Raw genomic sequence first — 25,251 nt, 5'->3', positions numbered from 1 at the left:
GAACTAACTTTGTAGACCAGGCTGGCTTTGAACTCCCAGAGATCTGCCTTCCTCTGCCTCCAGAGTGCTAGAATTATAAGCATGTCTCACTATGCCTGTCATTTTTCACAACTTTATAACAATGTTTTCTTCATCACAATAGCTACTGCTCATCACTAACATAGCCTTGTTCATGATAGGGTATAAATGTTATCTAAGAACGACTTGAAAAAAATCATTTGTGACAATAATAGATATTTGAAATGACAGATTTTATTAAGCACTTTGGGGCTATCATGTTACAAACGGTTATTAGAAAACATTAGACAACAGGGTGTAAAAATAGCTATAACCTAGTTAGTACAGTAACTACACATTGATCATGACACACTTGGTTCCTCTGGATATAGCAGGCAAATTAAGTTAGAGTATATTCCATCTTTGTGACTTGTTAGAAAAAGAAGAAATGGTTTAGATTTCTGGGTAAGAGCAATAACTAGCAATCCCGCAGTGATTTTTATTATTTCTTGCCATCCGAATATATCCTTGATCACCAAAGTTAAGGCCCCAACTATAAAAAGAGAAAAAACAGCAAAATTACAAAATAATATAATAAAACTATATTTTATCTCTTTGCTTCCCCTAAAACATTTACAGTTACATATGTTTAATCAATCAATCAATTTATTTATTTATTTTATTTTACCTGTATTGGTGATTTGCCTACATGTATGTCTGTGTCTGATTCCCTGAAACTGGAGTTATAAACAGTTGTGAGTCCCCATGTAGGTGCTGGGAATTGAACCCAGGCACTCTGGAAGAACAGCCAGTGCTCTTATCCACTGAACCATCTCTCTAGCTTTACATATATATATTATACAGGGTCTGACTATGTATCCCTGGCTGGCCTAGAACTTTGTATGTGGACCAGGCTAGGTCACAGAGATCCATCTGCCTCTATTTTCTAAGTGCTGGAATTAAAGGCTTCTTTTTAGCTTTTTGTTTTGGTTTTGAGTGTTTGTTTGTTTTTCATTTTGTTTAGACAAGCTCTTTTTATGTCACCCAGTCTGGCTGCAAGTTCAGCAGCTCTCCAGCCTTGACTTTCCAGGCCTGTGATTACAGGTGTGACCCAGCACACACACTAGTTCCATATTGTTGGACATACTTATATTTAAGGTCAATAATATAAGATCCATCTGTGCTTTCTAGGCATGTCTTCTGCAAGGAAAGAGTATATTATTTGTAACACTCCATCTCTAAATGGTTTTGCACAATAGGGTCAAAGGTAATGAAATTTTTTTTATTAGACAAGAGTTGCATGAAACCCAGGCTAGTCCTAAACTTTTTTTTTGTTTTTTGTTTGTTTTTTTGTGTTGTTGTTATTTTTTGTTTTTCGAGACAGGGTTTCTCTGTGTAGCCCTGGCTGTCCTGGAACTCACTCTGTAGACCAGGCTGGCCTAGAACTCAGAGATCTGCCTACCTCTGCCTCCAGGGTATCAAAGGAATGCACCACCATCATCTGGCTTCTAGAAACATCTGTCAAGAAGTACTTTTGAGCTGGGCGTGGTGGCACACATCTTTAATCCCAGCACTTGGGAGGCAGAGGCAGGCGGATTTCTGAGTTCGAGGCCAGCCTGATCTACAAAGTGAATTGCAGGACAGCCAGGGCAACACAGAGAAGCCCTGCCTCAAAAAACAAACAAACAAACAAACAAACAGAAGTACTTTTGAGTAACTACTATGAAAGTGTTACACAGCAATTAGCTCTGAATCAAATGATAAATAATACAGTTGTGAATTATCCAGATGGTGAATTATCCAGATGAGATAATTCTCCTATTTAAAGCTATGGGAAAGTAGAATATTCTACTTAGTGCAGAAATGAGCTGCCTGGGACTAAACATTTTCCAGCTTGTCATGTTAGCTGGCGTCTGTGTACTCAAGAAGCCATATAACTGGGCACACAGCATCACACGCTTAAAATCCTAACGGCATGGAGCCAGCTGGAAGCAGGAGGGACAGGAGCCTTTGTTCCTCTGTGGCTTAATGAACTTGGGGCCAGCCTGGGCTACATAAGAGCCTGGCCAAAAAAAAAAAAAAAGAGGAAGGAGGGAGGGAGCAAAAAAGATGGGTGTATGGGAAAAAAAAAACCTAAACAAATAAAAAAGAAGTCCAGTGAACAACAAGAGGCAACATGTCACACATGTCCACACCAAGGAGATCACTGCAGTGATGGCTTAAGCGTAAATCAACATTTGACATTTCCTCAGCTGCTTTCCCAGCATACATCACTGCTGTCTGTTAGCTCCTCACAGGGAATCTGAAGGCAGCCATGACTTACAGAGCCTGTGTTTCCAGGAAGCCTTGAGTACTCAGGGTTGGACTGTGACCTGCTCAAAGTTAGCACTGGAATTCTAATCTCAGGACCTCTAAAATGTGACTTTATTTGGAAGTAGGGGCACTGTAGATGCCATTAATTAGATGAATTAATTATTAGATTAATTATTAATTAGATTAAGATGAAGTCATTAGGTCAGCCTTAATCCAGTAGGACTGACGTCAGCACACACGGAGGCCTTGCGAGGATTGAGGGCAAGAGAGAGGGCTGTTTCTACAAGTCAAAGAATGGAAATCACACAGCTGCAAGCCTCAAAAGCTGGGGAGGTGCTCAACTCTTTCTTTCTTCCTTCCTTCCTTCCTTCCTTCCTTCCTTCCTTCCTTCCTTCCTTCCTTCCTTCCTCTCTCCTTCCCTCCCCCCTCTCTCTCTTTCTTTCTTTTCATTGTGGGTGTGTGTTTGTGTGTGTGTGTGTGTGATGTGTCCCAGGTTCAATGTGACCTTGAAATTGCTATGTACCAAAGGCTGATCTTGAACTCCTGACCCTCCTGCCTCCACTGTCCAATGTCAGGATTATAGGCGTGCACCACACTGGTCTCTTTTTATCACCATCAATCTTTTTTTTTTTTTAAAGATTTATTTATTTTTAAGTATGTGAGTACACTGTAGCTGTCTTCAGACACATCAGAAGAGTGCATGGGATCCCATCACAGATGATTGTGAGCCACCATGTGGTTTCTGGGAGTTGAATTCAGGATTTCTGGAAGAGCAGTCAGTGCTCTTAACTTCTGAGCTATCTCTCCAGCCCTTATTATTATATTTTTGAGACAGGGTTTTTCTGTATAACCCTGGCTGTCCTAGAGCTCGCTCTGTAGGCCAGGCTGGCCTCGATCTTACAGAGATCTCCTTGTCTCTGCCTCCATAGTGTTGGAATTATGGATGTTCAACACCACCACCTTGTAAAAACATTTTTTTTAAAGATTTGTTTTTATTTTATATGTATGGGTGTTTTGCCTGCATGTGTGTCTGTACATCATGTATGTGCAGTGCCTATGGCAGCCAGAAAACGGTGTGGGATCCTTCTGAAACTGGCTGTTGGTCAACCAGTAGTTATTTTATTTTATTTTCTTAAACTAAAATATGTTTAATTAGAAATTATCACTCCAGCAGTGGTGGCACATATATTTAATCCTGGGAGGCAGGGGCAGGTGAGTCTCTGAGTTTGAGGCCAGCCTGGTCTACAGAGTTCATACCAGGACAGCCAGGGCTACACGGAGAAACCTTGTCTTAAAACAAAGCAAAACAACAACAACAAAAAAAAGAAAGTATCATATATATACAAGTGCATATAGTACGTGTGTGTGCCACACATTCTGAGGCAAAGGAATAGAAGCAGTAAGTAAGACGTGGCTGTCATGTGAGAGAACTCCAGAACTGGCTTAGAGCTGACAGTCCGGACACTGTGTAGCATCTCCTCTGTTCCTGTCCTACCTGCTAGCCGCTACCAGACCATTCTACTCCTGTGAGTGTCACTTTCTCAGCTCCATGTCTATAAAGAGTTTCTTTCTCATAATCCCCCAAAAGTAGCTAAAGTCACAACATGTTCATTTCTGTCTTCTAGCCTCAAGAACCAGAAGACAAAACTTTCATCATTTTGACACCTCAGTCGTTAAGATTATATACTGTCTTTCCGGAGGACCGGAGTTTGAGTTCCAGCACCCATGTCAGGAGGCTCCCTACCACCTATAATGCAGCTCTAGAGGATCTGACACCTCTGGCCACCTTAGTCCCCTGCACTCTTATGCACATATTTATACACATAGACATAATTAAAAATAAAATAAACCTTTAAAAATATTTTTCAAATGATGTTTGTCTGTGTGTGCCTGTGTAAGTTTATGCACATGAGGGTGCTTGCAGAGGTCTTGCTAGAGCACAAAGGGCTCTTCACTCTCTAGCCTCTTCATCCCCCTTTCTCTCTAAAAGCTGTACTCATTTTGCTTATGAATCATGCAGAGGTCAGTTAAGTGGGTTACTGAGGGGCCACTGTATGCTAGAGTGGTTACACGCCAAGACTTGTTCTACTTAGTCACACCTGTTAGGCAACAACAGAAAAGATTCAAGAGTAAAATGAATGGACCTGGCAAGACGGGCCAGCCAGTGTAGCGGTTTGAAGGAGCCATTCCTATCCCCCATATTCTCTGACATCTGAATAAGTGTGGCCCCCTGTTGATGGCCCTGTTTGGGCAGGCTTGGGAGGCATGGCCTTGCTGGAGGAGCTGTGTCATTGAGGACTGGTTTTGAGAGCTTAAAGATGTGCACCATTTTGAGTTGGCTCCCATTGCTGCTTGCATGCAGTTCAAGATATGAGCTCTCAGCTGTTCCTGCTGCTGTGCCTGCTGCAGGCTGTGCACAGCTCCCTGCTGCACTGGTGATAGACTCTTATCCCTCAGGAACCATAAGCTCCAAATAAGCCCTCTCTTCTACAAGTTGTCTTAGCTATGGTGATTTATCACAGCAACTGAGAAGAAGTAACTCAGACAGTGGGTGAAAGCACTTGCTGGGAAGCCTGGTGGCCTGGGTCCAACCTCCAAAATCCAGATATATACACTCATACCCAATCCATACCTATACCCGCACCCACCCCATACGCACCTCCCACACACCATGCACTTTCACATACACAGATATAAAATATAAAGAGCATCGGTTTTCAGGCTCTCAAGGAATGGTCGAGGCAAGAGCTGTCTGAAATAGAGCCAGAAGACCTAGAAATGAGGCAGACTCCAAGACAGCTTTTGATGGAAATTCTGCTTGACTTGTAACTTAATTATCCCTGGGAAGGTCAGGAGGTTGGTATAGTGCATTGAGCCCTCAATACCATACTATCTGTTGGGTAACAATGTTATGTGATATGATTTACTGATATGAAAAATTCTGGAGGGAACAATATGGTGGAGAGAGAACGGAATTCCTTGGCTATACTGAGTTTGGAGAAAGTAAATTGTCAAAGTGACTAAGACCAGGTAAGTGTGAAGTTGTGGGCCAATGCTACAGGTAGTGGAAGAGATTTGAAGGCTTCCATCTTACAGGTTATGGTAAAATCATGACTAGAAGTCAGAAGTAACCGTTTGGGTCCCTGGGGCAGTAGGGAATACCAACATTCTGAGTCTGGCTATAGGAACAGTGTTCCTACGAGGGGCTGAAAGGGCTGCGGATGTGTGTCAGAGGAAGAGCTTAAGGAGCATGTGCGTGGCCCGGGGCTTCAGCCCTAACACTGGGGTCAAATGAAACTCATCACCATGACTGTTCTACAGAGCAAGCAAGGAATGGTGAGAAAAGCCCAGAGGGAAATGGCAGTGAACATCTGTAATTCCAACCCTTGGGAGACAGAGACAAAGGATGGTTGTAAGTTCAAGGCCAGCCTGGAACATATAGTCAATTCTGAGCCAGCTAGGAGTAATAGCAAGACCCTATCTCAAAACATCAATGATATGAAATAAAATAAAATAATAAGAAAGTTATTATAGAAGACAAATCGTGAAAACAAAGATGAAGATGGGTATCTTAGTCACTGTCCTATTGCTGTGAAGAGACACCATGGTCACAGACACTCTTATAAAGCACTGGCTTACAGCTCCAGTCCATCAGTCCGTTTTCAGCATGACAGGAAGCCCAGCAGTAAGCATAGGGCTGGAGCAATAGCTGAGGGCTACATCCTGGTCTGCAAGTGGCTGGGGGAAGGTCTGGGGAAGGGGACTGGTCTTGGCCTGGCTGTTTGAAAACCTTAAAGCCACCTCTCCTAATCATTTTAATCCTCCTCAATTAGTACCACTCCCTGATGACTAAGCATTCAAATTTATGAGTCTATGAGGGCCATTCTCATACAAACCGCTATAGTGGGGCAGTGAGTAATTTCCCATGGGGCTTTGTAAGAAGCTACAAATGTGCATCCTTGCTGCTATGGTGACCAGCGTCCTAACAGCAAGAGTATATTTGCTGAGGTGTCCTCCCCATCCTGACAATAAAACCAACACTCATGTGCTAATGTATTACCTGTTTTTCACAAGCCAGTAATCTTTGCCATCAAGAGTCCCATAGCCAACCACAAGAACACCATGATTCACATTGCCTGTACAGGAGGGGTCATCGTAGACACCTGAGAATAAAACACAGATGGGAAAGAGGCAAGTGTTTCAGGATAATAAAACATGCTTGGAGATATGACAAGGTGACTTAGACATTGTAATTCTTTGACATTGATACTCTGTCAGTTTCCCTGACAAGTTTGGGACTGATCCATAGATCTCTCAGACATTTATTATTATCTCTTTACCACGTCTTCCAATTCTCTTAACTTATGTACAACTGGTTGCATTTCTTTGTATAAATTCATAAATTGTCCATTCTGAGCTTTTTCTAAATTAAATGCTTCTCAGTGCGTATTGTAGCTTTCTGCTGTATATAATACAGAGTTCTGCATTTAGTGTGCACTGGGGGACTGTGTTACTGAGCTTCGTATGATGGCGTGCATGTGTGGTTTTAAGTGTTAATCTTAAAGAACTATTAAGTGCCCTCCCTTATGTCCTCACAGGCCAGGGTCTCACATAACCCACTTAGGATGTCCCCCAAACTTGATATGTTGCCAAAGATGACCCTGAGCTTCTGATCCTCCTGCCTCCACGTCCTAAGAGTTGAGATGACATGTTTAGTACTACCATGCTCAATATCTGTGTGCTGGGAATTGAACCCAGGTTTCCTGTCTGGGGGGCAAACATTTTACTAGCCAAGCCACACCTCCATTCCTGTAATTATATATATGTATATATATATATCCAAATAGTGCTCCTTGTTGTATATGTGCCATCTTTTCTTTATCCACTCAGAAGTTGATGGTCACTTAGGTTGTGGAAAATTATTCTGCAGTGAATTTGAGAGATGTCTTTTCAGTACATTGATTTAATTTCTTTGGAATATATTCCTGGTAGTGGAGTTTCTGGGTCAAATGGTAGTTCTATCTTTTACTTTTTGGGGGGAATTTCTATACCATTTCCCTTAAAAGCTGTACTAGTTGATAGTCTTACAATCAGCGTGAAAAGGTTCCCGTGTCACCAGCATTGAGTTATCTTCTACCTTTATGATCGTTTGAGACATGGTCTTGCTATGTAGCCCTGGCTGGTCGGGAATTCACTCACTATATACTCAAAGTCCTGGTGAGCTTCAGGTTGACTCGACACAGCTAGATTATTGAGAAGATACCTCCATCAGACTGGCCTTCGGGGCATTTTCTTGATTAATGATTGATGTGGCATAGATGGTGGTGGTGGGGTAGGATGGGGAATAAGAAAGCAAATGTAGCAAGCTGGTAAACAACATTGTTCCATGGTCTCAGCCTCAGTTCCTGATTGGCTTCCCTTGATGATGGACTATAAACTGCCCAACAAATAAACATTCCTTCCCAAGTTGTTTTTGGTCTGTGTTTTAACCTAATAAGGACAGCCAGGCTGGCTCCAAACTTGAGGTATAATCCTCCTGCCTCTACCTCCCAAGTCCTAGAATTACAAACAGGTGCCAACACGACTGGTTGCACTGCCATCTTCTCTTCAAGATTTATTTATTTATTTTATGTATATGAGTACACTGTCACTGTCTTCAGACAAACCAGAAGAGGGCTGTGAGTTCAGTCCAGTTCAGTTCAGATGGTTATGAGCCACCATGTGGTTGCTGGGAATTGAACACAGGACCTCTGGAAGAGCAGTCAGTGCTCTTAACTGTTGAGCTACACTCTGAACATACCCTGGCTGTGTTCTTTATGCAGGGAGTCACCATTCTGTGTTGCTGGTCTGTTTTAATGCTGACGCATGCTGTTGGGTTGCTGTCGCTCAGGAATGCACTCTCAGGTTAGACATTGTGATGCCTCTTTTCCTCATTTTGTTCAAACGGCTTTGGCTGTTGAGGGTTTCCATGGTTTTGTGCACTCTTTAGGATTAGTCTGCCGAGTTTTATGAAGAATCTTACCGACATTTGACTCTTCACTCTAAACAGAGGATAAAGCTAAGGCTTTCACCTCTGTGCACATATCACTTCGTGTCTCTCTAAGCACTGTTCTGCTCTCTGGGTAAATTTATTATTAGTTCTCCCCACAGTTGGAAGTGGAATTGCTTTCTTGATTTTTAGTTTGTATAATGCACTCTTCCTGGATTAAAATCAAACAAACATATCTGACTCTTTTTTCTTGTTTGTTTTGTTTTGGCTTTTTGATAGAGTAGCCTAGGCAGGCATCAACTTTCTCATCTCTTCTCTCCACCCCTACCTCTGCCTCCAGAATGCTAGGATTATAGACAGGACTATCGTACATAATGCTATGTGGATTTTGTAGCTGGTAACATGGTTTTCAATCTCATGGATTTAACCCTTGTCCCACCATTTTGGCTGAGTAACTTAGGCAAGTTAACTTTTTTTTTTCCCCTTTAATTTTGGTTTTAGATTTATCTTTATTATTTTATGTGAGGTAGTGTTTTGCCTGGATGTGCATCATAAGCCTGCCTGGTGCCTGAGGAGGTGGTGAGCCTCCATGTGGGAGCTGGGACTCAAACCTGGAACCTTTTCAACCACAAATGTTCTTAGCCACTGAGTCAGCTCTCCAGACCCAAGGCAGATTAACTTTTGCATGGAGGATTTGTGTGTAACTTAGTTACTGTGTGGATGAAAAGAGCTGGATATACAAGGAGCTTAATGTAGTCATGCTAATCAGTCTTGACCAGTGGAATTCACCAGTTAGAACACGGTTCCAGATGCTCAGCCTACATTAAGGGTAGCAAATAAGAGGCCGATGCCTCATCTTTACCGCTTTTGTAGAAGAAGAAGGAGGAATGGCTGGCGTCGATGCCCACAGAGACAGGCCCTTTAGTGGCCACTGCTTCTTTCAGGGCATCCTCATCGCCAAAGGGGAGCTGAATGTACCTTGAACACGTAGCAGCTCGATTTTTTGAGTTATAGTGACACTTTTCATCCTACAAAAAAATCCAACCATAAAGTCTACTTCAACTTCCTGGATTTCAAATATGATATCCCCATCCCTGTCCCTTCACCCCCAGGCCCCACCACTTCACCCCTTTCAACTGACTATGACTATGATGCCCCCTCCGCCCCCTGTCCTCTGTCGTGCCCCCCCTCCCCCGTTCTCTGTCCCTCTGTCCCTCTGTCCCAACCTGTCTTTCTTCTTTTGTTCTGGGTTTTACTGTTTGTAAACACTGACTCAAGCTGGACAAGGTGGCCTGGGTTTATAAGCCAAGCCCTGGGCCATCTGCAGCTGTGAGACAGCACCCAAGAGACAGCATGGGGAAGGCAGAGGCAGGTGAATCTCTGAGAGTTCAAGGTCAGTCTGATCTACAGAATGGTTCCAGGCCACCCACAGTTATACAGTGTGACTGTGTCTCAAAAGCAAAAGATAAAACAAACAAACCCGGAAGTTACAGATGGATATTTCTAACTGTGTTTCCTCCTACAAATCATAGCAGAAAAAGAAGCTGAAAGAAATAAACCAAAGCAAAACTGCTTAAGGTAGGTTGTTGTTGGGTGATAATTACTTAAAGTGTGAGTTTATTGCATTTACTCACATGAGTGTGGAGGTCAGAGGATGACTTACAGGACTTGGTACTCTCTCTGGGATGGGTGATTAAACTCAGGTCATCAAGCTTGACCACAAGTGCCCTTACCTACTGAGCCATCTTGTCAGCCCTTGTGTGATTTTTTTTTTTTTTTTTGCTTATGTTACTTAACAAAATTTGTTTAAAAAGAAAATAAGAAATCGGGTGGTAAAGGGGATAGCATTATTGAGCCTTTTAAGTGGGAGAATGAGCTAGTCAGTCACCTGGAAATATCACTGGGCATTGAGGTTTACGGTCTGAAAAGGTTTCTTTAAGCCTGTATTTAAAAATGAACGGCACGTGCTTGTTTGAAAATATTTTCTGTGTAGGGAGTGGTGACAAAACCCTATATAATTCAACATTTGGAAGGTAAGGCAGGAAGAACAGGACTTCAGAACCTCCTCAGCTACGTAGTGAGTTCGAGACCAGCCCAAGACTCTGTAACAAACAACAACAACCCTAAACCCCACGGGAAGATTAAGAGGGTCACTGTATTTCAAAGAGAATTCTTGACATGGAGGAGCAGCTGATGGGGCTCTAGAAGGGGTCAGTGCTTTGGTGGTGCCAGTGTAGCAGTGGGGAGGAACGAGGTCACAGGGGATAAACGTGACTCACCGTAGCTTTGTAGGGATAGGAAGTGTCTGCCTCTATGCCCCCATTATCAATGATGTACTGGAAAGCTTCGGTCATGTAGCCGCCCCCACAGCCTTTATTCCCGTATTTTTCTTCATTTGAGCAGTCCACCAGGTTCTGAGCACTGAGGGATACCAGCTTCCCCGTTTTCAGCTTCAGCTGCCCTTCAAGGGCCCCCACGGCACTGAAAGCCCAGCAGGCACCACAAGAACCCTAAAACAGAGAAGAATCTGTCCAGGATCAGAATGGCTTCCGCAGGGCAGAAGACAGCTCCAGCTCTGCCAGGAAGAGCTGCCTGCCCCACTGAGGGCTCCTTCTCTCTCAGACCATTGGAAGGCAGACATTTCTCCAGGCGAGGATGTGCCCTGGTGGGGATGGTGCACACTGAACATATACAAAGTCCCAACCACCTTCCCCTAAAGGGAAGATGCCAGAAGCAGCTTAGGGCCTCAAACAGCCAAGAGGTGTCTACTTAACATACCAAAGCGGGCCTGGCCACAAGGTTCTCCCAGCATCCCTCAGTCCCTATTCATTACAGGATATGGCTCACATACCCTGCCCCTACCCTAAACTTCCCCCAGCCCAGGCACTGGGCTGCCCTTCCCCAGTTGCCCTTCCTCTCTATATAATCCATTCATTTTGGTTACCTGTCCTTCACTCTCCTTTTCTCTCTCCTCTCCCCTCTCCTCACATGGGACCCCCTGAGCCATCTTGCCAGCCCTGGAAAGTGATTTTTGAGAGACAGAATAACTCAGGGCCAATTGAGCCAGACAGGAGGGACAGAATGGGGCACTTTCCTAGGCTGTGTTCTAAGGGCACATTGCACCTCATGTCAAAGAAAGGCACCTGTGCAAACAGATTGCAAAGAGCACAGCCGGGACACACTGTGAATGGTTTGCTGTTCAGAGTCAATGCTATGTGTACCAGGTGACACTGCATGAGGACCGCAAGGCTCAGTGGCCTGGAAAAGAGGCAAACCAGCTACCTGAGAGGTAACGAGGAGTGATGCTTAGGAGGCCTATCCCCCAAGTCTCACAGACAAGACTCATCACATGACCAGAGGCTTGTCAGTGTTTGATGTCTTTCATTTCCACTCCTTAGGAAGCCTGCTGCCTAGAGATGAGATGTAAGGCAGATTTCTAGAATGTTCATCCACTGCCTTCTCCAGCCATCACCTCTCAGAATACAATGCAGCTTAAATTAAGATTCCGTTCCTGTGGCTGGAGAGATGGATCAGAGTACTTGCTGTTCTTGCAGAGGACCAAGTTTTTATGCCCAGTATCCACTCGGTGGCTCACAACCTTCTGTAACTTCAGTTCTAAGATTCTGATGCCCTCTTCTGACCTCTGCAGGCATTGCATGCATGTGGTATAAGCTAGCAAACACACACACACACACACACACACACACACACACACACACACACACACGCACGCACATGCACTCGCGCGCGCGTACATACATTCACACAGCCAAAACACATGGATGCATAAAATAAATCTAAAAGTTTTAAAAAGATTTAATTCCTGTCTCTGCTCACTGACACTTGTGACAAGCACCCACAAACTCCAGTGTTATTATCTCAAAATGATGCCAGATGCAAAAAAGCTTTAGCCATAGGGTAACCATTTTTTCAGACATTATTATCATAGAATCTTTAAAAAGAAAGCTTTGTTTTATTATTATGTATTTATGTATCTGTATGTGTGCATGCATGTGCAGGCCAAAAGAGGGCGTTGGATTCCCTGAAGCTGGCATTACAGGCAGTTGTGGGTTCTTTGTTATGGGTGCTGGGAACCAAACTTAGGTTTTCTGGAGGAAGAACAGCGAGTGCTCTCAGTCAGCATGGCTGCAGCTCATGCCGTTAACCCCAACACCTGGGAGTCAGAGGTAGACAGATCTGGCCAGTCTGGTCTACAGAGTAAATTCCAGGCTACACAGAGAAACCCTGTCTTGAAAGAGAGAGAACAGGGGAGGAGAGAGAGAGAGAGAGAGAGAGAGAGAGAGAGAGAGAGAGAGAGAGAGAGGGAGAGAGAGAGAGAATTTTGCAGGCTAAGTATACAAATCACATATTTGACGAGAAGCTAAGATCCAAAATATGGAGGGAACTTAGTTTGGTTACATTGTGAATTTGAGGCCAGCCTGGGCTATGTATATAAGCCTAAATGAATCATAAGTAAAACTAAACAAAGACAAATAACAACAACCCCCTTAGGATGTAGTTGGCAGATGAGAATAACCAAACAGGCAGGAAGTCACAGCAAGACAGTGAGACTCACTTCCAGAGTGTGCAGTGAGACAGGGAGAGAGCGCTCAGCCAGCATGCAGAGGCTGGGCCGGTGACACTCACCTGGTATTTCACGTCAGTGACGCAGCCCTTCTCTCTCCAGTCCACAGTGTCAGGCAATGTCCTGTTAGAGTGTGACCTGAAAGTGACAGTCTTCGGAGACTGGCGGGGAATTCTCAGAGCACCCATCTGACACAAGATTTCTTCATTGGTCTAAAAAGCAAGTAAACAGCACATCTCACTTAGAGCCTTTCATTTTACATCCCTCCCTCCCTCCTTCCTCCCCTCCCTCCCTCCCTTCCTTCCTTCCTCTTTTTCTCCTTCCCTCCCTTCCTCCCTTTCTTGTGCATGTGTTTGTGACAGCCAGTGTACCATGGCTCCCATGTGGAAGTCAGGGAACACCTTGCTGGAATCAGTTCGCTCCTTCTATCATCTGGGTCACAGGGATTGAACTCAGGTTGTCAGGCTTGACAGCAAGTGCCTTTACATGGTGAGCTATATTGCTGGTTAGCCCCATCTATTTCTCTCTCTCTCTCTCTCTCTCTCTCTCTCTCTCTCTCTCTCTCTCTCTCTCAATCCCTCCCTAAGAATTATAAATGTGAATATATTTTAAAACTGAGAAAAATGAGTGGTAGTTGTACCCACTTGACTGGGAGGTGACCTGTCTGTGGGAGCTGACTGAGGTGACTGTGGGAGCTGACTGAGGTGACTGTGGGAGCTGTCTGAGGTGACTGGGTGTTGACTGAGGTGACTGTGGGGGCTATCTGAGGTGACTGGGTGTTGACTGAGGTGACTGTGGGAGCTGTCTGAGGTGACTGGGTGTTGACTGAGGTGACTGGGTGCTGACTGAGGTGACTCTGGGAGCTGTCTGAGGTGACTGGGTGCTGTCTGAGGTGACTGTGGGTGCTGACTGAGGTGAGCTCAGTATGTCTCTTTAATCTTGAACTTTTCATTGGCAACATAGTTTAAACAGAGGGAAGAAGAAATAGAAACATGGTAAAAACTAGAAGTTACAGAGTTGATTGAAAGAAAGGCATAATCTCACAAAGCAATGTTTTGTTTTGTTTTTTGTTTTTGTATTTTGGTTTTTTTGAGACAGGGTTTCTCTGTGTAGCCCTGGCTGTCCTGGAACTCACTCTGTAGACCAGGCTAGCCTCGAACTCAGAAATTCGCCTGCCTCTGCCTCCCGAGTGCTGGGATTAAAAGCTTGCGCCACCAACTGTGTTTTTGTTTGTTTGTTTGTTTTTTGAGACCGGGTTTCTCTGTACAAAGCAATGTGTAAAGCAAGAGGAGCTGCTTTCCCTCAGAACTACACAGGGCACTGTGACATTTAAGTAGAAGTTGGTTTCCAAGGATGTTCCCTTTCCAAACCCACTAGAATTGGTTTTTCCTTATAATTTTTATTTTTTGCCTCTGTGTATGTGTGTGTGTGTGTTTGCAGTGTAAACCTGGGTATATGGACCCTCCTATGTCAGTTTGAACTACACTGGGCTGCCAGCAAGCTGCCAGGATATCCCTGTCTCTACAGCCCTACTCAGCAAGCCTTAGCCAGTTCCCCATGCCTGGATTTTGTCTTTATTTCTAAAGTAATGTGATTCTTTCTTTCTTTTTTATTATTAGATATTTTCTTTATTTACATTTCAAATGTTATCCTCTTTTCCCCTATCCCCTCCCCCTCCCCCTGCTCACCAACCCACCCCCTTCCTGTTTCCTAGCCCTGGCATTCCCCTATACTGGGTCATGAAACCTTCACAGAACCAAGGGCCTTTCCTACCACTGATGACTGACTAGGCCATCCTCTACTACATATGCAGCTAGAGTCATGAGTCCCACCATGTGTTTTCTTTGATTGGTGGTTTAGTCCCAGGGAGTTCTGGGGGTACTGGTTGAAGGAATGACCATCCAGAGACTGCCCAGCCTGGGGATCCATCCCATAAACAACCACCAAAACCAGACACTATTGTGGGTGCCAACAAGAGCTTGCTGACAGGAGCCTGATATAGCTCTCTCCTGAGAGGCTCTGCCGGTGCCTGACAAATTACAGAAGTGGATATTCACAGCTATCCATTGGGTGAAGCACAGGGTCCCCAATGAAGGAGCTAGAGAAAGTACTCAAGGAGCTGAAGGGGTTTGCAGCCCCCTAGGAGGAACAACAATATGAACTAACCAGTTATGTGATTCTTAATTGGCTGCATTATACATTTTTGGTTGTGTAGACCAGAACCCAAAAACCACTGAGGAGGGCGGAGATGCAACTGGCAGAGAGCATTCAGTATGCAGAGGCCTTTCTGGGAACACACACAAAAGAAGAGTCCATGGCATCAAGTTCCCACTTGCTCCTAGTAAGAAAGGAGGCGGGCCTTATCCTCATCCCAATGCACACTTAGGCAAATATAGTTACTTACCATAAAGACTTAAAAAGTGCTTTCTAAAACTTATTGAGAACAATACTATTTTATAAGTTTAATCTCCAGAAAAGAGGGGATTTGGTAAGTGGGATATGATGGGCAGACCTGTGATCCCCAGCATTCTGGAGGTGGAGGTAGGAGAAAAAGGTCATTCTCAGTTACATGGACCGTTCCTGCCAGGGTGTATGAGACAGTGTCAGACAGGAAAGAGGGGGGAGGGGAGAAGGGGGAGAGGGGGGAGGGGGAGGAAGGGGGAGGGGAGAGGGGAGAGGGGATGGTTTTGGTTTTGGTTTTATGTTTTTTAAGAAATTGGCCAAAGTAGGACTAAATAAGAATTTCTTGGGCTAGAGAGATGGCTCAGTGGTTAAGAGCACTGACTATTCTTCCAAAGGCCCTGAGTTCAAATCCCAGCAACTATATGGTGGCTCAAAACCATCCATAATGAGATCTGATTCCCTCTTCTGGTGTGTCTGAAGACAGCTACGGTGTACTTACATATAATAAATAGATATATCTTAAAAAATATATTTTCTCACTATCTTTACTTATTTAACATGTGGGCATGCTCATACCACTGCACACATGGTGGTCAAAGAATACCTTGTGGAAATCCCTTCTTCTTGCATCACATGAGGCTAAGGGGGGCAGATTCAGGCCGCAGACTGATCCACATCTTCCCTTTCTTTTCTTTTCCTTTTAAAAATATTTATTTTTGTATATCGGTGTTTTGTCTGCACTTATAGCTGCATACCACCAAAGGATTCAATGGGATTATAGTTATAGGCAGTTGTGAGCTGCTATGTGGCTGCTGGGAACAGAACTCAGGACCTCTGTAAGAGCAGCCAGAGCTATAAGCCATCTTCCCAGGCTCCTTTCTTTCTCTAACCAAGGAATTTGCCTACTGATCCTTAGGCCCTGACGTCCATTGCTTTTTAGCTTTGTGGGCACGTGAGCACACTTACCTGTTTAAGGTGGAGGTGGTGCTAAGGATCAAGCCTAGGGCTCTGCATCATGGGAGATGTATACTATGCCCCTGCCCCATGTTCCAGCCCTGGCTGCACAGTTTCCTTTAGTTTTGTGGTTGACATCCCAATGTACCTTCAAATTACTTTTTTTTTTTTTTTTTGGTTTTTCGAGACAGGGTTTCTCTGTGTAGCCCTGGCTGTCCTGGAACTCACTTTGTAGACCAGGCTGGCCTCGAACTCAGAAANCCGCCTGCCTCTGCCTCCCGAGTGCTGGGATTAAAGGCCTGCGCCACCACGACCGGCTTCAAATTACTTTTGATGAAACAAAAATTATACTTGCCTGTGGGGCAGTGGACTGTGCCACCAGACAGAAAACCTGGTAAGACCGAGCTGATTCAGGAACCCTGGCAAATCTCATAATTGAGAATGGTAGGCGTTTAAATCTACTCCTGACCATGACACCCATTGTGAGTACTGTGACAATCAGTCATGTAGGGACAACACCATAAGTCATTCTACATGCAAATGAGGCATCCCTGACATCTCAGACAAAGCCAATAGAAAGTATTTGCCTTTCAACCCACCTCAAAATGTTTATAAGGTCCTATCTATAAGGAGTAAAGCACATGAACCATTTTCACCAAAGATCGCCTGAGAGCGCCTGTGGGATCAGGCGGTAACACTCCAGGGAAGAGCATTTTCTCCTGAGGCTTCCCCCTGGACCTCGACCTGGCCCAACCAGTTGGATGCTTGAGCCTACCACAGCCACTTCCTGCTCCATTGCCCCGACCTTGGCCACTATCCACCTTCCAACACCAACTCCAGGACAGTAGTGACTGTGGACGAGGTCCAGCAATCTGCCTTGCTCTGGATTCCCCTTGGAGAGCGGCATCTCTTTGTCCACTCTGGCTGGACCAGAGCTCCACAGAGCCCAGAGGATAGTGCCCTACGTATGCAGCCTGGCACTTACCCACACTTGAAATAAGGATTGCTTGTGGTTTACCTACCATGTCTCCCATATCGTTCATGCCCACGTGGTAGGTATGCATTCCCATAGAATATTCCAGATTGTGAATCATTATAAACTTCAGATTCTTTTCCCAGATGAGACGCCGTACTTCTTCTTCATTCTGAAACAGAAGGAAAAGGAATGCAAGTGAACTTATTGTTCTTAATACCTGCCCCCCTCATATGTGTATGTGTGAGCATGTGAGCACAGAGGCTAGAAGAGGGCATCAGACCCCACGGAGCTAGGGAGAGTGGTTTGTGAGCCACCCAAAGAGTCTTTTGGAAGAGCGGAAGGTGCTATTAACTGCTGAACATCTCTAGTGCCCCAAATAGCATCCTACTGACTGTGGATCTGTCTAAAAACATATAGGCAAATGAATACATGCAAAACAACTGCTAAAATCACATTTTAATTCAAATTCTTGTTTTTAATTTTAGATACTTATTAAATATATGATATCCACAGTGAATTTCCTTCTTTTTTTTTCCTTTTTTCTTTTTTCTTTTGTTTTCTTTGTTGTAAATTTGATTCTTAGATCTCCAAATGTTAGATGCTTGTGTTTGAAGCATGCCCTTATAGGCAATAAGCTGTACTCTTTTCCTAGACTTCTCTCTCTCTCTCTCTCTCTCTCCTTCTTTCTTTCAAAGACATAGTCTTGTTATGTAGCCTTGGCTATCCTAATAACTCACACTGTAGCTCAGGCTGGCTTCAAACTCCTAGTAATCCCCCTGACTCAGCTCCTGCATACTCCTCACACCTTACTGTATAGATATCCATAAGATTCTTTCTCATTCCTGAAAATCAACTCAGCTAACTATACATTTCTGCTTCTCTGGCTGTTTGAGGTTGTTGTTGTTGTTGTTGTTTTAAATTTTCCTCTGATACTCATTTGTCCTCTTTTAGGGCATCTATTTCTAAGATGAAACACTATGACCAAAACAACCTGGGAAGGAAAGGGTTTATTTGATTTGAGCTTTCAGAGCACTGTCCATCACTGAAGGGAAAGTCAGGACAGGAACTCAAACAGGGCAGGAACCTGGAGGCAGGAGCTGGTGCAGAGGCCATGGAGGGATGTTGCTTACTTGCTTGCTCCTCGTGACTTGTTCTTATAGAGCCCAGAACTACAGTCCAGGGATGGCACCACCCACAGTGCACTAGCCCCTTCCTCCCAATCAATCACTAATTAAGAAAATGCACTATGTGCTTGACTGCAGTCTAATCTTATGGAGGCATTTTCTCAGCTGAGGCTCCCATCTCTCCAATGACTGTAGTTTGTGTCAACTTGACAGAAGACTAACCAGCACACCATTACTGCAAATCAGAATTTTAACTATAACACTTCAGACTTTTATTTTGATTTTGAGACAGATTCTCACATAGTTCGGGCTGCCCTTGAAGTTACGCTCCTTCCACTTCCCCCACCTGAGTGCTGATATGACAGACTGCACCTCGAAAGCCTCCTCCTCCTGCTGCTGCTGCCACTGCTGCTGCCACTGCTGCTGATCCCTTGTCTTGCCCCGGTTGTCCAGGTGGCCTCAGACTTGCTGTGTAGCTCAAGCTGGCAACTGTCTGTACCCTCTTATGCCTCCTACTGTGTGCTGGGATTATATGGCTATTTTACTGCACCAGGATCTGGTACCTCTGTTCTTAACTGTGCTCACGAGCTTTTGTAGATTTTTCTTTTTCTTTTTTTCTTAAAAGTCTTGCGGCTTCCTCATGTGTGTCTGGATATGGGTTTTTACATGTTTTTCCTTCAGTTTGATTTGATGACGAGGGAAGAGTTCTACAACTGAAAATTCCCAGCAGCATCTTTTGGTGTGTTAATTCTTCACCATTCCGTCTAACTTTATCCTTCACATGCTCTGGGCCACTTGGACTCCCAAGTCTCCAGCTTTTGTTTGCATAGAGTCTTCTCCATTTTATTTCTGTACGATGACTTCCGAGTGGATGTCTCGGTGCTATTTTCAAGATTGTTTGATTTAGGGCTGGAGGGTGGCTCAGTGGTTAAGAATGTCCCCAACTCTTACAGAGGGCTCCTAGTACCCACACGGTAGCTCACAACTGTTTGTGACTCTAGTCCCCAGGGATCCAGTGTCTCTTCTGACCTTCACAGGCTCCTGCATGCGAATGATGCAACACATTCAGGCACACAAACATACTTACAAACTTTTAAAAAAACCACTGTTGATTCAATGACTTTGTTGAGCAATTCCAATTTATTTTAGTTTACATTGGTATGGTTGCTTTTTCTTTCTCTTTTGTTTTAGTTTTTGGTTTTTAATTAATGAAAGGTTCCATGTAACTGGGGCTGGCCTTATATTTACTGTGGATGGCTCTCTCTTGTGCCTCTGCCTCTACCTGCCAAGTGTTAGTATTACAGCTGTGTGCTACCATGCCTGGCTGAAGACAATCATTTGGGCTCTGCTATTTTAATATTATGTAGAATTAATTATGATGCTGACTATTGATTTTCTTGTCCTCTCAGAGATCCACTTACACAGAATATAATATACACAATATACTCAGCGCCTCCATTAGTAGCTGAAACCTTTCAAGCTCAACAAAGCCAGACTGGATCAAAGGCCCAGTGAGCAGTCAGCAACATGTGCCCTCTTCAGTCTGGACAGAGCCCTGCTCCCTGTGCACAAGTTTTGTAATTTTCCTAGTGATGGATAGAGTGGGCCCACAATGAACACATCTCATACTCTAGAGGAAGAAAGTAGGATAAGAAAAAGTAAATCTAAGCTGGGCAGTGGTTGTGCACGCCTTTAATCTCAGCACTTGGGAGGAAGAGGCAGGCAGATTTCTGAGTTCGAGGCCAGCCTGGTCTACAGAGTGAGTTCCAGGACAGCCAGGGCTACACAGAGAAACCCTGTCTCGGAAAACCAAAAAAAGAAAAAAAAAAGTAAAAGAAAAAAGAAAAAAGAAATCTAAATAAACTGAAGGAAAGGAAAAATAAGTTAATTTAGAGGCTAGTTGTTAAGGTAGGATACTTGTTAAAAGTTGTGTTCATGAGCTGGGGAGATGGCTCAGTCACTAAATGCTTGTTGCTGAAGCAGGAGAGCCTAGCTTTATATTCACAGTACCCACTCACATGCATAAAAAAATACTTGAAAAAATAAATTTTGGGCTGGAGAGATGGCTCAGAGGTTAAGAGCACTGAATGCTTTTCCAGAGATCCTGAGTTCAATTCCCAGCAACCACATGGTGGCTCACAACTATCTGTAATGGGATCCGATGTCCTCTTCTGGTATGTGTGTGAAGACAGTGACAGTGTACTCATATACATAAAATAAATAAATCTTTAAAAAAGAAATTCCGTGGAGAAACTGAAGACTAAGGGCAACTGTCTGTGAGGAAACTGTGAGGGATTGGACCCCAGGTTTCCCAAGAATGCAAACATCCTTGGGTGCTCAAAATCCTTAAGTGCTATAAGCTGAATGTAATGGCTCACACTCAGGGGTGAAGCAGGAGGATGTCTGAGAGTTCACAGTCATCCTGGATTTCACAGTGAGTATTACACCAGCTTAAGATACACATTGAGGGGGCTGGGGAGATGGCTCAGTGGTTAAGAGCGCTGACTGATCTTCCAGAGGAACCAGGTTCTATTCCCAGTACCCACAACCATTTGTAACTCCAATTCTAGGGGATCCAATGCCCTCTTCTGGTCTCTCTGGGCACCACATGCACATTGTACAGAGCTATACATGCTAAAAACACTCATATGCATAAAATAAAAATAAAATAATTCACAAAAGATATACAGCAATGCCCTGTCTCCAGAAATCGACAAAAATTCAAGTATTTTTATATAATTTACCTACCTACATGCATAAATACACATACACTTTAATTTATTTTTAGACTATTCATATAATATAATATGCTTGCTATATTGTGTTGTGTAGGAGATGTTAACGGGGAAAAAATACCAGTCCAGTCTATGTGGCTAGAGAGAGAGAGAGAGAGAGCTCAGAGGTTAAAAGCAGCACATACTGCTCTCGCAGATGACGCATGCTCTGTGCCAGCACTGATGGGGCTGATGTGACTCTACACACCTCTAACACTGGCTCCAGGGGATTCCATGCCCTCTCCTCCCCTTCTCAGATGCCTGCATTCATGTACACCTATAGATATACACAGATACACTCAAATGCAATTGTTAAACATCTACTGTGTTTAGGTAAGCTGTGTTTGTTTTGTTTAATCTTTAGCATTTAGTGGTGTGTGCTTGTATACGTGTGTGTGTGTGTGCATGTGCGTGTGCGTACACATGTGTGTATGCCTATAGCACATGGGTGGAGGTCAGAGGATAACTCCGTGGAGTTGTTTCTCTCTTTCCACTATGAGATCTGGTGATCTAGCTCACACCATCAGGCCTGGTGGCAAGTGTCTTCACCTGCTGACCCATATTGCCAGGCCCCCTTTTTGAGACAGGGTCTGATGCTCCCTAGGTTTGCCTCAAACTCACTAACTCACTTCATAGCAAAGTATAATCTAGAACTCCTGATTCTTCTGTCCCTACCTCCTGAGTATTTGGGATTACAGGTTTGTGCTACTGTGCCCTGCTACAAAGAATATTTTCAATCCATCGCTTGTTGAATCCATAGACACAGAACGTGCAGGTCTGCAGAGGCAGCCATATGCTAAAAACTGTAAAACCGTGGCAAAAGGAATTCAGAGTCATATACTGCTTATATCCAGGGATTCGAAGAATTAGATCAGTGAAACAGCCAAACTACTCAAAAACAATCTAGAGTCTCAGTGTAATTCCTGTCAAAATTCCAATAGAGTTCTTCATGAACACAGAACAATCTGGAAAGTTTATGTGGAGCTACGAAAACCTCCAACTTCCAACAAGTCTTGAGCAATATAAACAAAAGCAAAGGTATCACACACCTCATCTCAAAAGGCACCACAGGCCTGAGAGTGTACAACGGAGAACCCAGAAACAAACAGACGTTTATGGCCAGTTGATTTTCAGCAAAGATGCCAAAAACACAGAAACAGAAAGAATAATCTCACTCTAACAAGTGTGGGAGTCTTGATTCATATGCAGAAGTATAACTGGGTCCTTACCCGGTACAAAATCGTCACTCACTCTTGACTGAAGAATTAAAAACAGGAGGTGACATGGCTCATTGGGCAAAGGTTTTTTTTTTTTTAGGGGAAAAAAAAAAAAAAAAAAAAGAAGAACCTGGGTTTGAAAGATGGCTCAGGAATTAAAAGCACGTACTGCTCTTTCAACGGGCCCAGTTTAGTTCCCAGCTGACACTGGGTGCTGGCTGCTGCTTATCGATGCACAAGATGCAATGCTCTCTTCTGGCCTCTGCTGGTACCCACATGTGCCTGTGCATACTCACACGCACATACACTGGCACACGCCACAAATACACGTAGGGGAGTTTTTCTGATGCTTTGATCGGGCATCTGTGTTACCGACACTGGAGGTCCTCGACCCCAATTGTTTTTTGCTCTATTAAAATAAAGATGTCAGTGCCAAAGACTAGGCAGAAAGAAAGAGACAGGACTTGCAGGTTCCCACAGGTGAGGAGAGAGGAAGAGGAGAATGGAGATACTGGTGGGGGGTTGGGGGGAAGCAGGACAGACGCACAGCTACAGGAGAAAATGTCGGCGGAAAGGGAAAGCAGTGCCCAACGGGCTTCACAGAAGGTAACTGAGCAACTAAACTGAGGGCAGATTTACAGGTGTTGAGCTGGGATTGAAGATAAGGGCACGATAGTCGTAGGAGGCTTAGAAGGCCCAGTGTTGAGCTAAAAAGCACATTTAAAATAAGCTAGTGTGTGTGTGTGTGTTTGATCCAGGGATCCAAAATAGCTCCTTGGAGGGTGTGTGTCTGTGTCCAGCTGGGAACACAAAGCGATATAGACAAAATTATACACAACATACACAAATAAAACAAATAAATAAATAAGAGGAATTGGTTTAGTGGTAGTCAGACACACACACACACACACACCCCACATGCACAGGCACGCACACACACATACACAGAATTCACAATCATAAACAAGCAAATACATGTAACACAGATAATTTAATCTGCTAAAACCAAACTTCCCATATGGTCTAGTGGCCCACCCATTCTGGATATACATCTAAATGAAACAAAGTCAAGACACGGGAGAGATTCCTGCTGTCCTGTGTTACTGCAGCCCCATGCCCAATGATGAAGATACAGAACCAACTGATGAGTCTTATGAGACAAAGAGACAAAGTATGGTATGTATACACAATCTAATGCCATTGAGCCTTTTAAAAGGAGATGTTCTGTCATACATAACAGGACAGGTGAACCTGACCGTATTACACTGAATAACCCAGGCATAGAAGGACGCTTAGCTGCAGGATTTCATTGATATTTTTACCAATATCCAATTCACCCAGGGTATAGCACACAGTTTCCATACACAGAGCCAATTAATAATTAATAGATTAAATAATAAAATACAAAAGCCACACTTGTAGACGTAGGCAGAGGCTGGAGGAAGAGTGAATGGAAGGTGGAGATAGGAGGGCGTGAGTCTCAGGCAGGAGTGAGCTGCAGTGGCCAGTCTGCTGTACACCATGGTACTTAGGACTAATGATAAGCTACTGTGTATTTGAATTTCATTTGTTAATTTGGAAAAAAATATTATATAGTTATAGGACCTACTGTTTGAAGTTATGATTAACGTTTCAAGATCAAGCAACAAGCATACTTTGAAATAAAGCCTCAGAACAAAGTCGAAAATGAGAACTAAGAAAGCCACCTACCCAGGCACGGTGCCCACACCTCTAGTCACAGCACTCAGGAGGCAGAGATGGGGAGCTCTGTGACTTTGAGGCCAGCCTGGTCTACAGGGATAGTTCCAGGACAGCCAGGGCTGTCATATAAAGAAACTCTGTCTGGAAAAAAAAATACAACCAACTAACCAAAAAACCAAAATCCTATCTTGAAGCACTTCTGTGGGCCAGAGACTGTACTGAGTTTTATAAATATTACTTATGCAAGTGGAGAGAAGGGTCAGTGGTTACAGCACTTGCTGTTCTATCAGAGGACACAAGTGTGGTCCCAGCTCCCAAATCAGTCAGCTCAGTACCACTGTCGTGGGCCTAGCCTCCAGGCCCCACACTCACATGCATGTACAGACACATGCTTAAAAATAAAATAAAATTTTATTTTTTATGGGGGCTGGAGAGTTTGACTCAGTGGTTGAGAGCACTTGTTGCTCTTGCAGAGGACCCAGGTTTGGTTCACAGCACCCACATGGTAGTTTACAACCACTCATAACTTCAGTCCTACGGGATCTAATGGCCTCTTCTGACCTCCAGGTGTGGGGTTGGAGGCCTGAGGGCATGTAGTGCACCGACGTACATGCAGGCAAATCACTAAAACACATAACAAAATGAATAAATGGGGAGCAGGGACTGGGCTGGAGGAATAGCTCAGAAGGTAAGAGCCCTGGTTGCTCTTACAGAGGATTCAGGTTTGATTCCCAGCGCGCACCCACTTGGCAGCTCAGCTGTCTGTAAGTCCAGTTCCAGGGGATCTGACACCCTCTTCTGTCATTAGAAGGTACTGCACACATGGTACACAGACATACATGTAGGTAAAACACTCATCCACATAACATTTTTTAAATGTCTATTTTTATTTCTCTCTCTGGTGTGCATGTGTGCATGTGTGTGTATGTGTATGCATGTGTGTGTATGTGTGTGCATGTGTGTGCATGTGTGTGTATGTGTGTGCATGTGTATGTATATGTGTGCATGTGTGTGCATGTGTGTATATGTGTGCATGTGTGTGTATGTGTGTGTATATGTGTGCATGTGTGTGCATATGTGTGCATGTGTGTGTATATGTGTGCATGTGTGTGCATGTGTGTGTATGTGTGTGCATGTGTGTGTATATGTGTGCATGTGTGTGCATGTGTGTGTATGTGTGTGCATGTGTATGTATGTGTATGCATGTGTGTGTATATG

The 25,251-nt window shown here is 44.0% G+C and overlaps 1 protein-coding gene across 1 annotated transcript in view; it reads right to left on the bottom strand.

Annotated features, from left to right (window-relative positions):
* Positions 1-232: 232 nt before the first annotated feature.
* The window catches only part of Ctss (cathepsin S), a 29,294-nt gene continuing 4,275 nt past the window's right edge, over positions 233-25,251 (bottom strand). Inside the window, exons 3-8 of the mRNA XM_021157901.1 lie at positions 17,264-17,386; positions 12,947-13,096; positions 10,579-10,809; positions 9,162-9,327; positions 6,371-6,473; positions 233-550 (exon numbers count right to left, since the gene is read on the bottom strand). Of these exons, the coding sequence (XP_021013560.1) occupies positions 451-550; positions 6,371-6,473; positions 9,162-9,327; positions 10,579-10,809; positions 12,947-13,096; positions 17,264-17,386 (873 nt within the window). The 3' untranslated portion in view covers positions 233-450. The remainder of the gene's footprint in view (positions 551-6,370; positions 6,474-9,161; positions 9,328-10,578; positions 10,810-12,946; positions 13,097-17,263; positions 17,387-25,251) is intronic.

The sequence above is a fragment of the Mus caroli genome, chromosome 3, assembly GCF_900094665.2.
Source record: "Mus caroli chromosome 3, CAROLI_EIJ_v1.1, whole genome shotgun sequence".
Classification (NCBI taxonomy): Eukaryota; Metazoa; Chordata; class Mammalia; order Rodentia; family Muridae; genus Mus; species Mus caroli.
The sequence above is the reverse complement of the archived record's forward strand: the minus strand, read 5'-3'. Positions and strand labels throughout refer to the sequence as shown.